Here is a 14,713-nt window from a genome sequence, read left to right on the forward strand (position 1 = left end):
AAAAAGGCACAGCTGGAGACCTTGGTCGGTCCACATAGCCTACAGATACTTGGTCCATCCTGGAAAGTCCAGCGCTGGGACACATGGCCAAGTTTGTTACCTCCCCGGAGACAGGAGTCCTACCTTCCCGGGCACAGGGAGAGCCCAGGGGATGCAGTGGGTTAGGAAAGGGGAGCAATGGGAGAGAGTCCAGTGCTGCTGTGCCCCAGGACTTTGGCAGGGGTAAGCAACAAAGCCAGCATCACTGTCCTGTTACTGCAACCCCATCACCCACCTCCTGCTGTTCTGTGGGCGTAGGGTACCAAGTCTGGGCAATCTCACTGCCACCCAGCAGCTGGGGGAGGGATATCCCTCCATATTTACCCCTGGCAATAGGGTAGCGCTGACCCCCTCGGGGCCAGCTGCTCACCCATCCCAAAGTCCTGAGGGAAGGAAGCCCCTCGTGCCCTTTGCCCATGCCCCAGCTGCCAGGCATGGCCGCAGGTGGCCCTGGGCCAGAGGTGTGCGTGTCTCCAGCCCAGGGCTCAAGGTGTGCGTGTCTCCCAGACTGGCACCAGCGGAGGAGGACAAGTGCAAACACTGGCCAGTGGGGTGGGAGGAGGTTATCTGGGGCCCGGCAGTGGAAAAACTCTCGGTGTGTGACTAAGGCACGATAGCACCAGGTGTGGGTCCAGGCAGGGCAAGCAAGCCAGGGAATTATCAATGAACCCGTGGGTTCAGGTGCCCGAAGCCAAATGTTTCCTAAGGGTGCGGTGACAGCCACAGAGCCGTTATCACACGGCGCCTGGCCCACCCCGAGTGGCGGGGACGCAGGGGCAGGCTGCTGGACCTTCCCCAGTGGCAGGGATGGGACACTTCCCACTGCCCCGTGGGGGAGAGGGGACACTAGCCCTGGGAGCATCCTTCAGCAAGGGACACTTTGGTCCTGGGGAGATGAGCTCCCGCTCTCTCTTGTGGCTGGGAAAAGTCTGTGTCCAAGCACCCCCAAATATTGCCTTCCACTCCAGATCACACAGGCTGCATCCCACTTGGGTATTGATACCCATACCCCATCCCCAGCTCTGTGCTGTTCCCATTGACCACAGCAACTGCAGGGTTGAACCCTGAGCACGGAGCCCTCCCAGATCTGTAACCCCCTTCTCCCCACAGCCCTGTATCCCTGGGCCAGCCCTTAGGGCTGCAGCATGGGGGGATCCCCACAAGTTGTGTCACCCCATAGGACAGAAACCCAGATGAGCTGCTGTTTGCTCCCCCTGTCCCCAAGCCACGAAACCCGTGGGCCTGCTCCTGCTGGCGGGTGACTGCGTGGTGCCAGGCCATGCAGCAGCCATGACTCACCCCTCTGCCGGGAGGTGTTTCTCCATGCCTCACTCCTTCCCGGCTTACCTTCCCGCCACGATGGCTCAGCTGCACCCCAAAGATACAGGGCTGCACCTTAAGGTTTGCAGCAGGGCTCAGGGACATCTGCATCACCCACCACCTCAGCTTCCAATGGCCTTTTTGCCAGGAGGTGACTGAGGGGGAAGAGGGAGATATGGGAGGGAGATATGACCTGGAGTGGGGTCTGCATTGCCCTGCCAGCCAGCTTTCCCTCCGCATCATCCTTGCAGCAGCCCAGCGTGAGGTCCAGGACACAGGGACCTGCTCCAGGCTGGGCCAGCCACAAATCCAGGGGTTGTATGTGGCTAGATCAGGTCTTCAGGCACCAGCCTGGCTTCTCTGGAGCATCCCCCTCTCCTCTCCAGCACAGTCACACGCCACTAGTGCCATGTCTCCTGCAAAGCAGGGTCCCAACTGGTCCCACCTGACTGGTGTGTTTTGGGTCACCGTGTTCCCCTGCCAGGCTGGGACAAAGCACTTCCCAGATGATGGTGGTGCACACAGGCTGCAGGCAGGGATCATGCCCCAGCCCTGCCTTCCTCAGGGCTGCCCAAGGTGTTTTCTTGCTGCCCTCATTGCTTTGCAGGGCAGGTTTTGCTGGGGACAGGCCTGGGCTCTCCAACGGAGAGTGAGTGCATTTTGGCCCAGGCAATTGGAAGAGGGTGTTTTTTATTAACAACAAATTAACTGTAATTGCCATTTCCACTACAGCCACTCCTCACCCAGGCCAGGTTCCCAGCCATGCTGGTCCCTGTGACCGCTGTGCCCCATCGGGTGCCCAAAGGAGCACCTTGCCCCAGGACAATGACCCTGGAGCGGCTCTGCCCAGGGAAGGAGCCAAAGTGCCTTCCCCTGCTCTCGCCTCCATGTAAGGCAGCGGCAGCAGCGCCAGGCCTGGTTCCCGCCCCGACGCAGCGATGATGAAAGGCGAGGAAGAACTGGTTTGTGCTCTGATCTCAGAGACGAACCTCAAAACAGCCGCGGACCGTCACTCCGGCTCCCAGGATGCTTAGGGAGGACAGAAGAGCCAGCCTTTCCAGTGAGACAGGATGGTTGGAGAAATTCATCGTTCCCCTGGAAATAAAAATAATAATCATAATAAAAACACAAAGCCAGAGATTACTTATACACACACAAACACACAGGCATGCACTCTCTCCCCATCTGGCTTTGCCAGCCTGACTCATCGCTAATTCAAACAGCCCACACCTTTCCCTCTCCCTCTCCCTCCATGTGACGTTTGGAACAAGTCTCCAGAGAGGAGGCAGCAGTTTTGCTCTGGCCACCCAGCCAGTGTCACCTCTGGGTACCAGAGGTCCTAGAAGCAAGACACCCCTGGTACCCCATCATAGGTCACTTGTGTCCCTGCATGGTGACCCCCACACAGGCACCTCTCAAAGTGGGGCAAGTGGAGGGTGGAGACAGCTGTGGAAAGGACAAGTGATTGAGTATGGTGGATGTGTGACACCTGTGGATGCAATCCCACGGCCCTGGGCCTCAGCCTTTAGGCAAGACACCGCACTCAAACTGCTGTGACCCTGCCTGGAGACACCCACACCTTTTCACCTGCTCAGGGCAGACCCCAAGGCTGGGTGCTGGCCCTGGGATGCTCAGCCTGACCCCAAACCCCTAGCCACCTCTTGGGGAGGCATCAGTGCTGCTCTGACATTCCCAGCTTGACTCCCCAGAGCTGCAGATGGGAAAGAGGAGGATCATCCCTCCTCCCTGTCCAGCCCTGTTCACAGCACAGCTAGATGCCATTTCCGCTTGTGGGGCAAGGAGCCCCAGGGTATCCCCCAGCCCTGGCTGCCTGCCTGGGGTTGCGGCAGCGAGCACGGGAGGAGAAAGCTACCACCACCCTGGGCCAGGGCACCACACAGCCCGTACAGCGTGCTCCCTGCGCTGCCAGCACAGCATCAGGTCTGGACAAGCCCCAGCCTTCAGAGGGATGCGTGCATCACAGGTAATCAGCCGTGGGAGGGATGGAGCCAGACCTGCTTGCTGAGCTCAGGACCTGCCTGCTGAGCTCGGGACCTGCCAGCATGCTTGTGCTGAGTCACCACCTATTAATGCAGGGAAACCTCAGCACCTGAACCCCGCCAAGCTGCTGGGCCACCCCCAGGAGGACAGCGGGGACAGAGTACGGGGCTGGGTGTCTGCCACCCATCTCCCGGTTGTGACCACAAGGCCGGTACCAGAGCTTCTGCTGCAGGGGACAGCGGGACCAGACTGCTCTGGAAGAAGACAGGACCAGCAAGGCTCCCGGTAGAGTTTCGGCTGCCGTTCCCCTCGGCAGTGACTCACCGCAGGACCAGTCACGCCATCCCAGTGCCGCAATTGCCCCATCTGCAGATTAGGGAAACTGAGGCACGGGGAAGTGGGGTGACTCAAGAGCTGTTGCACAGGAGATGCTGCTCAGATGCCGAGGCTTGGGCGTTCCCCATCGATCCTCCACAGCTAACTTAAGCAGAAATGAACATCGATGTAAATATTTACTGACAAGCAAGCCCAGCCTCACCCTCTCCTCTTAGAAGAAAGCTTTAAAGTAAACTCTCCTGGCTCTTTCATGTTTACATCTTGTTTATTTATTATACAGCAGATCACAATATTTCAACAGTTTGCATATAAAGAAAAGTAACATTTCAGAGTGCGAGAGACCTAACATGCCCAAGCAGAGAAATGTTAATTAACAATATACACAGACAGGAACAGTGCACTTCCCAAAGCCGAGACTCATCTGTGTTCCCAGCTGGAAGAAAAAAATATATTAAAAAAAACAGAAACATTATATATTACTGCTTTGTTTAATTTACAACTTGCTTTGCAGAAGCTGCACATAAAAAGACTCAGTTTCTTTTGAGCTTTCTCTTTCTTTTTCCCTCTATGAAAGTTTCAAGTATAGCAGAGACCTGGGCATTCATAGCTGGACTCACTGTCCTTTACACACTAAATTTTAAAAAAAGCAGCATGGGGAAAGCAGCTGCAGCAGTACCTGGTGTCATCCTGAGGGGAAGAACAAGACAAATGAAAGCAGGCAAGAGCCATTTTAGGCTCCCAAGTGGAAAACTGTGGGAATGGCCAGGACAGGACTGCCTGGTGGGGTCTCAAGCTGGCAAGGGGAGTGTCACCCCACTCCCTGTGCAAGGTGACACTATGCTGTCAACACCTGCAAACCTTTATAGCCATGAGCCACAGTCAGGTCCCACCCTCACCCTGTCCAGCCTGGGCTTTTGGGTCAGGAGGTTTGTTCTGATGGCCACAACCGAGAAGGATCACCAACCCACTTCCCAGCACCACAACCCACACACCCAGCAGGTGCTGGAGTCAGCCACCACAGCCCCCGGAGCCAGGGGGGTGCCAAAATTAGGGCAGGGGAAAAAGTTTTTAGCTGATGCCAAATACAAGCCAGCAGCTCTGAGGAAGAGATCCCTGCCACACCAGCCCCCCCCCTCACTCACCAGGTGCCTGGCTGAGGGGGAGAGACCCTCCAGGTGTGGGGAGCTGAGTGGTGGTGCCTGGGCAGAGGCTGGAGACACTTCTTGCAGCTTTGCTTCCCATCTCCACCCCAAAAGCAGCCCTTCCCCACCGCTCAAGCCGGGCCCAGCTCTCACAGTGGGGGCAGGAGGAGAAAACTAGTTATCAACTACAAGCGGAGAGGGCTGGGCGGCCAGGCTGCTCCCCAGTGCCATCCCCGACACTATTTACACTGTGAGCTGGCTCCGGGGACACCAAGTCCAGCCACGGCCCGCCGCTCACATGTGCCGCTTCATGTGGAGGGCAAGGTGGTCGGAGCGGGAGAAGGCCCGCTCGCAGAGGTGGCACTGGAAGGGCCGGTGCCCTGTGTGCTTGCGGTAGTGGCGGGTCAGCTCGTCGGAGCGGGCAAATTTCCAGCCACAGCCTTCCCAGGTGCAGTGGTAGGGCTTCTCACCTGCAGAGGAGAGGGGGGTGTCAGTGGGCTTGGAGGTCCCCATCCTCCCTGTGCCTTCACCCATACAGTCCCCTGCCCAGCGTTCCCCTCCCGCCTTTTCAGGGGAGATCCCTGCCCACCACCCCCCAAGGGAAGGGAGCCCCACTGTGTATTCGTTCCCTGCCTGACAGACCTTTCTTTTTGTCCCCAACATTCCTGCCCTTTCCTATGTGACCGGCTGTCCCCCTGCATTTGGGCTCGTCCTCTAGGCACCCGTGCCCCATTGCAGCACCCCTCCGAGTGCCTGTCCCCTATGTGCGCCCTCCCAGCTCTGCCTCACCATACAATCCCTCCGTTCACCCCAGCACATTTGTGGGGGCTTCTCCACGTACCCGCAGACCCCGCCCCTCAGGCACCACTGTGCCCCGAGGCCAGGCAGGGTGCCGCGGGAGTGAGTGGTCTCACCATGTGCCTTGGTCCCCACGTGCCACACCGCGGGGGTCCCGAGCGCTCCTGGGGACATCCCCAACACACAGGACCCGTTCCGCGCAGCCCCACGCCGGCCGCAGGGTCTCTCTGGCTGCCTCCACTCAGCCCCACCGCGGGTACCCTTCGTGCACCGCCGGGCTGTCCCCGCGCGCCCCACCTCCCTCCCGGAACCGCGCCGGAACGCGCTCACGGGTGTCACCGTGCGCTCCGGTCCCGCCCCCGCGACCCTTCGCGCATCACCCCCCCCACCCCCCACCCCCCGCGTGCCCTTACCCGTGTGGGTCCGCATGTGCGCCTTGAGGTGGGAGCTCTTGGTGTAGGTCTTGCCGCAGCCCGGGTATTCACAGTTGTGCGTGGCCGTCCGCTTGCGCGCCCAGGAGCGGCGGCCGCGCTTGGGCTTGCAGTCCTCGGGGGGGGCCCCGGCCGGGAAATACTCCAGCACTGGGGAGTTGGGCGGCGTGACCAGCAGCCCGGGCAGACCCGCCGGGCCCGGCCCCGGCCCCTTCAGGGGCTCCCTGAAAACACTGAAGTGTCCATGAAACTGCGGCGGCTGGGGGGCGAAGTGGGGCGCGTAGCGGTGCGGGGCCACGGCATAGTGGGGCGGCAGGTCGGCCAGGAGGTGGGGGTCGGTGCCGGGCAGCGGCTCCTCGGGGGGCCCCAGGCGGCCGTGGGCGAAGCCAGGGTAGGGCAGCGGCGGCCCCGGCACCGGTCCCGGTCCGGGACACGGCGCCACGCGTGGCTTATGCTCGCCGCCGCCCGGCCCCATGTACTCGGCGGCGGGCAGCCCCAGCATGCAGGCGCGCTCCTCCGGCTGCTCCTTCTTGATGCGGGGCCCGAAGGGCTGCACGGGGTCCAGGGGCAGCGGGCGGGCCAGGGCCGGGTGCAGGGGCGGGTGGTGGTGGGGGCCGCCGGGCACCCTCAGCTCAGTGTACTCCCTCCGTTGCAGGTCGCAGTGGCCGGGCAGGTCCGGGGTGAGCAGCTCGGCCACGTAGCTGTGACCCTGGCCTTCGGGGTAAGGCGCCGGGAACTTCCCCGGCGTGGGGTAGGAGCCGTCGCTGTCGTAGGTGGTGCCGCAGCTCTCGGGGGTCTCGGGCAAGGGGTAGTTGGGGCCGGGCGGCCCCTGCCCGCCGCTGCTGGTGTGGGCCAGGATGAAGTCCAAGTCCACGAACTTGCCCAAGTCGTCCTCCTCTCGCTTGACAGCGGCGGCGCCGTCCTGCTGCAGCATCCTCTGTAGGAAGAGGGGCGTCAGGAGCGGCGGGACGACGGTTACGGCGGCGCCCGCCGCTCGGGCTCCGCGGTCCGCGCCTCCTGCTCGGGGCGGCGGCTCCCCCCAACCCGTCCGACGGGTCGGCACCGCTCCGGTGCGCCGCCCCCGGGGCGCCCTCCGATGGCGGGAGGGGGCCCGCCCCCACCAGCCGGGCTGAGCCCCGGCCCGGGACGCTCAGCCCCGTACAGCCCCCCCCCCCCCCTTCCCTCTCCTTGCCGCGCTCTCCCCGGTGCCCGGTGCTTACGTGGAGCATGTCGGCGGGCCGCTCTTCCAGCGGCAGCAGGTTGGCGAAGGTGGAGATGGAGGGCAGTGTGCTCTCGTCCACAGCCGCCGCCATGGCGGGCCGGGCCGGCGAAACCAGGGCCGGGGCGGGCTGGGGGTGCGCGGAGCCCGGCACCGCTCCGCTCCCCGCGGCGGCGGCAGCGCTGCTCTGCGCCGCCCCGCGCCCCTAAGCTGTTAACAGCATGGCTGCGCCCCTATTGGCCCGGCCGGTATTGATATTCACCGCTGCCACTTGCTATTGGCCCTTCTATTGCCAGAGCCACGCCCCCTCCCGGGGGGCTGCCCCGGCGGGCGGGGGTCGGCGGCCGCCGCTGCCCCGCCGTTGTTTCGCCGCACGTCTCCCCGGGCAGCGCGGCGGGGATCCTCACACCCTGCTCCCCGCTGAGACCGGGGGTCGCGTATCCGGGTCCACGCTCGCTCTGCCCCACGGAGAGAAAAGGGGCCGGGGTGCCGGTGTGGGCCGGCAAGCCCGGAGTCCCTCATGCCCCTTCCCACGACGCGAGCCGGGCAGCGGAGCCCTCCCGCCTTGCCCCACACCGCGAGCGAGCCGGGGGGGGACTGTAGGTTGCAGGGCCGGGAGTCCCCCAGCAGCCTGTCCCGAGTGGGGCAGGGGCAGCGGCTGTGTGAGAGCGTGCTGCGGGGTTACACCTGAGAGCACGGCAGCCCGTGAGCCACGCACAGAGCCCACCGTGGGGGACACCCCGCGTGTGAGCGGGCGACGATGCCATCACGGTGGATGCTCGAGCGAGCCGGGGGGCTGGGCTGGGGTGGCTGAGCTCCAGAGCCCCCACACCACTCGCTTCATATAACAGTGCCCGTGAGGCCACATGCCCCCCTCCCCCGACGGTGCTGTCGGTGAGGTAATCAGCAGTCCCGAGCGCACCAGCTCCCATCTGGCCGTGTGCAGGGTGCGTGTGCGAGCCGAGATAACTGCCCGGCAGACCCCGCAGGGGGGCTGGCAGCCTGCCTGCATCGTCTCATCTCGCCTCACAGCCCCTGGGGGACGTTTGCTTGTCCTGCCTGGGGACCGGTGCCGCGGCCGAGCCTCCAACCGCTCTGCCACGGGGGACACAGGCTGCCTGACCTTGCCCACCCTGTGGGCCCACTGGGACAGTGCTGTCCACCCAAAAAGGGCTTCACACAGCATGGGACGTGAGGGGACTGGGATGCCCCACCGTGCAGGAGACACTCAGGTACCTCACTCCGTGATGGTGGGTCAGGACACAGCATGTAGACCCAGAGAGCTGGGCAGGCCTCCTCAAGGGCTCTCCGACACCCTGTCCTGCTCATAGTGAGACCTTCTCCGCTTGGCCCCCATCCAGCCAGTACCAGGAATGGCCCTGCTACTGTTGTGCTTGTCAAGAAGCAATGGCCCTTATCTCCGGGAGCCTGTCTCCCTGCTTTCTGGGGCTTTCCATCCCCAGATACCTTTCTAAGAACTGTGGCTGCTGCCTGTGCTGTTCAGAAGCGAGGAGTCAATTTAAAAAAAAACAAATATAAACACCGAAGGTGAGGTGCGCGCACACACACGCACACGCTGCCTCTGGATCCAAAGCTACTCTACCAGTTGCTTTCATCATCGCGCGTTAATTATAAGGGTGGAGCATTGCAATAAATTATTTCAGTAATCCAGTGGAACAACAACGATTCAGATCTTCCCCCTTTTACCAAGAATCCCTGCCCTGGTTTCCCGAGCACACACACACACACTGGGTCGCTGCCTGCGCCCCGTGTGCCCGGCTCCTGGCGAGGGAGCGGGTTTATTAATGCCACCCTGCAGGTTGACACACACGCAGGCTTCAAAGCCCTTCCTTGGAAAAAGTCACCTCCGAAGCAGCAAAGGCAAGAACTGTGCGGGCATCACCCAAGATCTCTTTTAACCTGGCCCCCAGAGTAGTTTATTTAAGTCACCGGTTAATCCCATTATTTGTTTCTCGGCCAAATAATAATTAATAGCGAGGCAGTTCCTGCCCCAAACTTTTATAGATAAGTGAGAGCTGATGCCACAGGAGACAAGCACTAATTCCTCTTGGTTTTCCCCTTTTCCAGGCAGTTTTGGCGTCTGTGCCTGTGCAACACGGGCTTATTTTAAAAGAGGCGTTGCCAGCAAATTGGATTCAATTTTACAGCCAATGTTTCTTGCAAATGTGGGATATTCCCCAGGAAACTCCTGTGACTGATGCTGTGGTGGGAGGGCTGGCACGGAGGGGAGCGGCACCATGCCAGGCACCGCACCAACACAAGTGCTGCCAGCACTGACCGCACAGGGAGTTGGAGAGGGTGGCACGGGAGGAATTTGCCCACCGTGAGCCACGGGGTAGGTGCAGGGGGAGGGTCCCTGACAGCCCCCTGGCCACAGGATGGGCACCCTGCCCTGGCAGGCTCCTCTGAGCCAAGGGGAAGGCGAGCGGGAGCAGCCGGTGCACGCACAGCCTGCTGTTGACAGAAGCCCATTTAGGAAACGTGGATTATCTCCCGCGCCACTACGGCAGGCTGTAAAGTCGCTGGCATCCCAGGAGATCAAACAGTGGCCCGACAGGAGAGCAAACAGAGGGTGGGAAGGGCCACCCGCCCAGGCAATGGCCGAAGAGGAAAGGGTTAATGGTTATCCCTGCTCTCGTGGCATGCCCGTGCCCAGTGTGGTGGGGTGAGCACCCGTGGGGTGAGCAGGGACGCAATGCCCCGACGGCACTGCCAGAGATGGTGTTGGTGCCTGGATTACCTGGCAGTTCCTCAGGAGACCCAGGGGAACCTTCTTCCCCACTAAACACCAGGGTCTGAAAAACACCTGCACTGTGTCCCCCGCTGCGCTCTGCCAGCGGGAGTGGGGAGCCTGGAGCAAACAGAGGGCTTCCCCCTGGGGCACCTCTGGTGCCTCCTCTCTGACGGGAACTGTGAAGCCCCTCCAACACCAGCCACAGTGTCACAGCTTGGAGACATTCTTCAGTGGGAGGCAAAACCCAAGCCCCAAAAGCTCTGCAAAGGAACCCATGGAGAGGTGCTGTGGGGACCCACGCAGCAGGACACCCCAGGCTGCTGTGATGCTCTGGGGTTATATCCTTGGGAGCAGAACCTGTCTGGGTTTTACTCTCTGTCCTCCCCTCTGCACCGGGCTGGCTTGCCTGGGGTCTGGGAACCCCCAGACCTGTCTGCACCCCCCATGTCCCCTTCCCCTCCTGAAAAAAAAAAAAGAGGAACCGAAAATGAAATTAAAGCATAATTCAATCCGGAGCGGGTCCAGTGTAAAGTCATCTGCTCTTATCGTGTGCTTGCAGGCTCTTCCCGCTCTGCGACAAACACAATGTTAACAGGGCACAGAGGGCAGATTCGTTTGCACCGGCCGAGTGAGTTGCTGTGTCCGCCCTGTGCCTGCCCTGGGACTGGGGAGCACTGGGATGCAGGGCTGATGGGGGCTCAGGGATGCAGGCAGCGCCCCAGCAGCTTGGGCAGGGAGCTCAGCCCCAGGAATGGGTGCTCTGGCTGGGAGCCACATCCAGGCTCCCCGTGCAGTTCTCCAGCCAGGGAAGCTGAGTTGGGTCCCTCCCAGTGAATGTCCCAGTGGAGGAAAAGCTGTGGAGGGACAGGGCTGTGGAGGGACAGGGCTGTGAAGGGACAGGGCTGGAGGGTGATGGCAATGAGAACATACATGGCCCCATCTCCCACGAGTGCTGCCCATCTGCTTGCCCAGGAAGGCTGCCAAGCTGACAGAGCTGGGCACCCCGACCCCCAGCATGGCAGCATGGTGGCTCCACACCACTATGTGCCTCGCTTCACCCACCCAGACCCCGCACATGCTCCCAGCCCCACTGAGCTGCCTGGACTGCATCCTGCTTTGATCTCTGCCTGCTGCCTGGCCATGCCCTGGCGACTGCATGACCAGTGCAGCCCTCTCCGTCCTTCTTTATATACCCCTGTTATTTTTAACTCTGCCTACGCAAATCCCGAATCCGGAATGAGCAGCGGCCAGGGGCCAAGGGGAAATGGACATGGTGCAAATTTCCTGCCCTTTTTACCTCTCTTCCTCTATAACATACAGCAACGTTTTTCCTCCACTGCTTAACTTTCACTGGTACAGGAAAGCTGAAAGCACTGCGCTCTGCACAGAGCCACAGGGTCCAGCACTGCGATGGACGGGACCCCCGGCGGTGCCAAGAGATGTCCCAACCCATTGCGCGCACCGCAGCCTCCATCGGCAATGGGACGTGCTGGAGGCATCCGGCCAGCCTTTGCAGCAGCGGCCTCGTGCGAACGTGTGCGCTCACGTGCCAGCCCAGGGCCGCATCCTGCCTCCTGGCTCGGCGAGCCCCCCCCAGCCCCAGCAGCCCAGTCTGGACCATAGCCATGGGAGCCGTGTGCTTTGGCTGCTGACTACAGCAGCTTGGGAGAAGATCTGTGCCACCCCAGCAGCTCTAGGGGTAAAAAGAGATGTTTTCTTGTTCCTTGGGAGCCACAGGGAAGGCTGGGGAGGGCACAAGATGCTTTTACCAACATCTCTGGTTTAATCTTTAAAAAAAAGTAAGGCAAATAAGCTTCAATGTGCAGTGGCAGCAGGTTGCATGGGAGGTTCATGGAGGGCATTGTGGTACATCTGCACAGCACACGGGATGAGTGTTTGAGCTCTGTTCTGTGCACTGGGGACTGACAGCGGTATGTCACATATGAGAAATTTGACTACAGAAGTATGAAATAATCCAGGTAAAAATCTCCACCCATCTTTTCCAAGCAGCCTCCATCCCTCCTCCCCAGTAATATGTGTTAAGGTATTCATCCTCAAATGAACTCGGGCCCTCAGCAGGCAGGGCAAACCTCCTTTGATGTGCACAGAGGTAGGGACAGTGCCAGTGCTAAGCCCAGCACTGCTCAGCCTTGCTCCAAGAAAGCCCATCTGGAGGCTGGGCACCAGTGGGGAACAACTTTCCAGTGGGAGCTGTGGTGTGGAGCTGGGTGAACAGACTGTGCTATGAGCCACTGGCAGCCATGGGGACACAACCCTGGCGTGAGGCAGCAGGGAGCAGCCCAGGGGACAGCAGGACAAGGAGGGAGCTGGGGAGCCAACCCACTCTGTGCAGAAACTGCCTTCCAGGTCATCTGGTTTTGTTATCCCCCCCCCCCCCCCTGCAGCTATTTGCCCTCATCTCCCCGTCAGTGTAAATCACATACCATAGAGCATTGCGTGGTAACACCACCTTGCCACTGTCCTGCGCCCCCGGGACACGCGCTGCACCGCGGCCACCCACTGCGGTGCGGGACACAGGCCCCGGCTCGCGGGCAGCCACACACGGATGCCGCGGTGCAGTTACACACACGCAGCCTGTGAAAGTGCATCCTCCCGCCCACAACACGCATCCAGCAGGAACAGCGGCCACCCCACATCGGGAGCAAACCCCTTTGCGCTGGTGTTACGTAAAGCTTCTCCATTGTGCTCCAGGAAGTGGCATTTAATTACCCAGCCTCCCTGCTAGTAAATAGGTTTGCAACACATAACGAAAGGCAGTTGGATTATTTCTTCTTTCCCCCAACCTTGCTCATGCGCTGTGCCGGTGAGCTCATCCCCTGGGAATACCAGCTCCAAAATAGATTCGCTCCCTTGTTGGAAATAATCAAATGGGAATCCAAGCTGGCCAAGCCCAAGCCCAATTCCTCCCTTTGTTCTGGGGCTCTGGCAGTGAAGGGGTTCGGAGCGGGGCGACAGGAACTCGCCTTCTCTTTAATTGACCTCCTGTGATGAAACAATCAACCAAGCAATTTAGAAATGTGCATCCAGTGAGATCATCAGGAAAACTTCTCTGGGTAGGAGCCTGGGGAAAGGAAGGTGGTGGTAATCCACCTGCTACAGCTGCCTTGGCAGTTCTCGCTGCGTGGCACCTCACGGCACGGCATGGCCACCCAGCACCCCTCCAGCCACCTTTCTATGCCTTCATGGTGGCAGCCGCCTCGCCAGAGTGAACATCGGTGAAGGAGGTGGTGGGACCTGCCCCAGCAGGATGAGCTGAGCAGGTACAGGGAATAAATGGCACCACTCCCCATCCACAATGGTGCCAGTGTGCCAGTGGCACATCCACAATGTCACCGAGCCCATTCTAGATACCCCCCGGCTCCCAAAGGCAGGGGTGTGGATGGACCCAGCTGTTCCCATGGGACACCTATCCTCCCCCTTTCCAGCCCCAGCCTGCTAGGTGCCCATTTAACCCAAACCAGCACCAAGCGTCAGCAGTCCCCATCTCCATCACCAGCCACACCAGCCCCACCACAAGTGCTGCCACCCTGATGGGCATTTCTGGGACAGGACCTGCTATTCCAGGGCACTGCAGTGGGAAAACTCTCCCATCCCCATGAGGGCTGCCTCCCTGGGGATTTCCATCCCTGGCACCCTTTCCCAGGATCTTTGCAGCTCGGCGGGAGGGAGGGCAGCCACCCGGGAAGGGTTGGCACAGCTTCCTGGCCCCAGCTGTGCTACCAGGGCTGCCCCGGCTTCCCCAGCCCGGGTGAGAGCTGTCTTTGGCTTGGCATGCAGCAGGGGCTAATTTTGGCCCAAAGGGTTTCCCTTCAGCGGACTCTGCCGCCAGCGTGGTTTTGAAGACAATCTTAGCCGGAGTCTTCCTTCCTCTGCTGCCAGCAACCCGGAGCCAGGCTGCTGTGTTTGTGTTGTGCAGTGTGCATGTATGTGTGTGTACCTCCAAACCGCAACAAATATTTCACAGGCATTTTCTTTCTTCCCTCCCCCCACCCCCCCCTTTTTATTTTTTTCCCCCCTCCGAGCCCTTGGCTGTGGTATTTAAATAGTAGGTGTGGTCCCAGCGCTGCGTGCCAAAACCAACACCAGCTCCGGAGCAGATAACCCTGCGAGTAAACGCAGCAGAGAAACCACACCGAGCTGCCAGGAGAGCCGCGCCAGGACGGGCAGCGCTGATGGCTATGGTCATGCCATGGCCCCGCAGGCAGACGGTGAGCGGGCCCCACCTCTGCCCGGCTCCCTGGGCCCCCACAAGAAGCTCGGCCGAGGCAGCCAGGATGGAGGGAGGAGGCAGCCAGAGGCAGTGTGTCTGTCTGCAGGGCTGTGCACTCGCTGCTCGATTCGATGCGGCCGGGAGCTGTTTGGGATGGATCCAGATTGGCTTCAGCTGTTTGGGTGTTTTTTTTATATATATCAAGACAAAACAGTTTGAATACTTGTCCATTTTTCGTGCTATAAACAATCTACTGTTCTCCCCAAAATACACAGACCTTGAGCAAAGCGGACAAGTCCCTCCCGGGTTTTAAGAGCAACTCGCAAAGAAACTTTGTCATGCCCTGATGTTTTTCTCATCCAGGCTGAAAGCCATGAAATACAGTGACTGTCATGTATTTCAGCATGAGTCACCTGGAGAAAACCGGCTGCTTCACCTGCC

General features: G+C 60.5%; 1 protein-coding gene across 1 annotated transcript; it reads right to left on the reverse strand.

The window, feature by feature from the left end:
• Positions 1-3,949: 3,949 nt before the first annotated feature.
• Positions 3,950-7,380, reverse strand: KLF17 (KLF transcription factor 17; the record flags this gene model as incomplete). The annotated part of the gene is made up of 3 exons (XM_084266436.1): positions 3,950-5,308; positions 6,050-7,004; positions 7,288-7,380. 3 exons carry the CDS (start codon positions 7,378-7,380, stop codon positions 5,133-5,135), a joined length of 1,224 nt encoding a protein of 407 aa, XP_084122562.1. The 3' UTR covers positions 3,950-5,132.
• Between the last annotated feature and the right edge of the window lie 7,333 nt (positions 7,381-14,713).

This window comes from Gallinula chloropus (assembly GCF_964237585.1).
Source record: "Gallinula chloropus genome assembly, chromosome: 6".
Classification (NCBI taxonomy): domain Eukaryota; kingdom Metazoa; phylum Chordata; class Aves; order Gruiformes; family Rallidae; genus Gallinula; species Gallinula chloropus.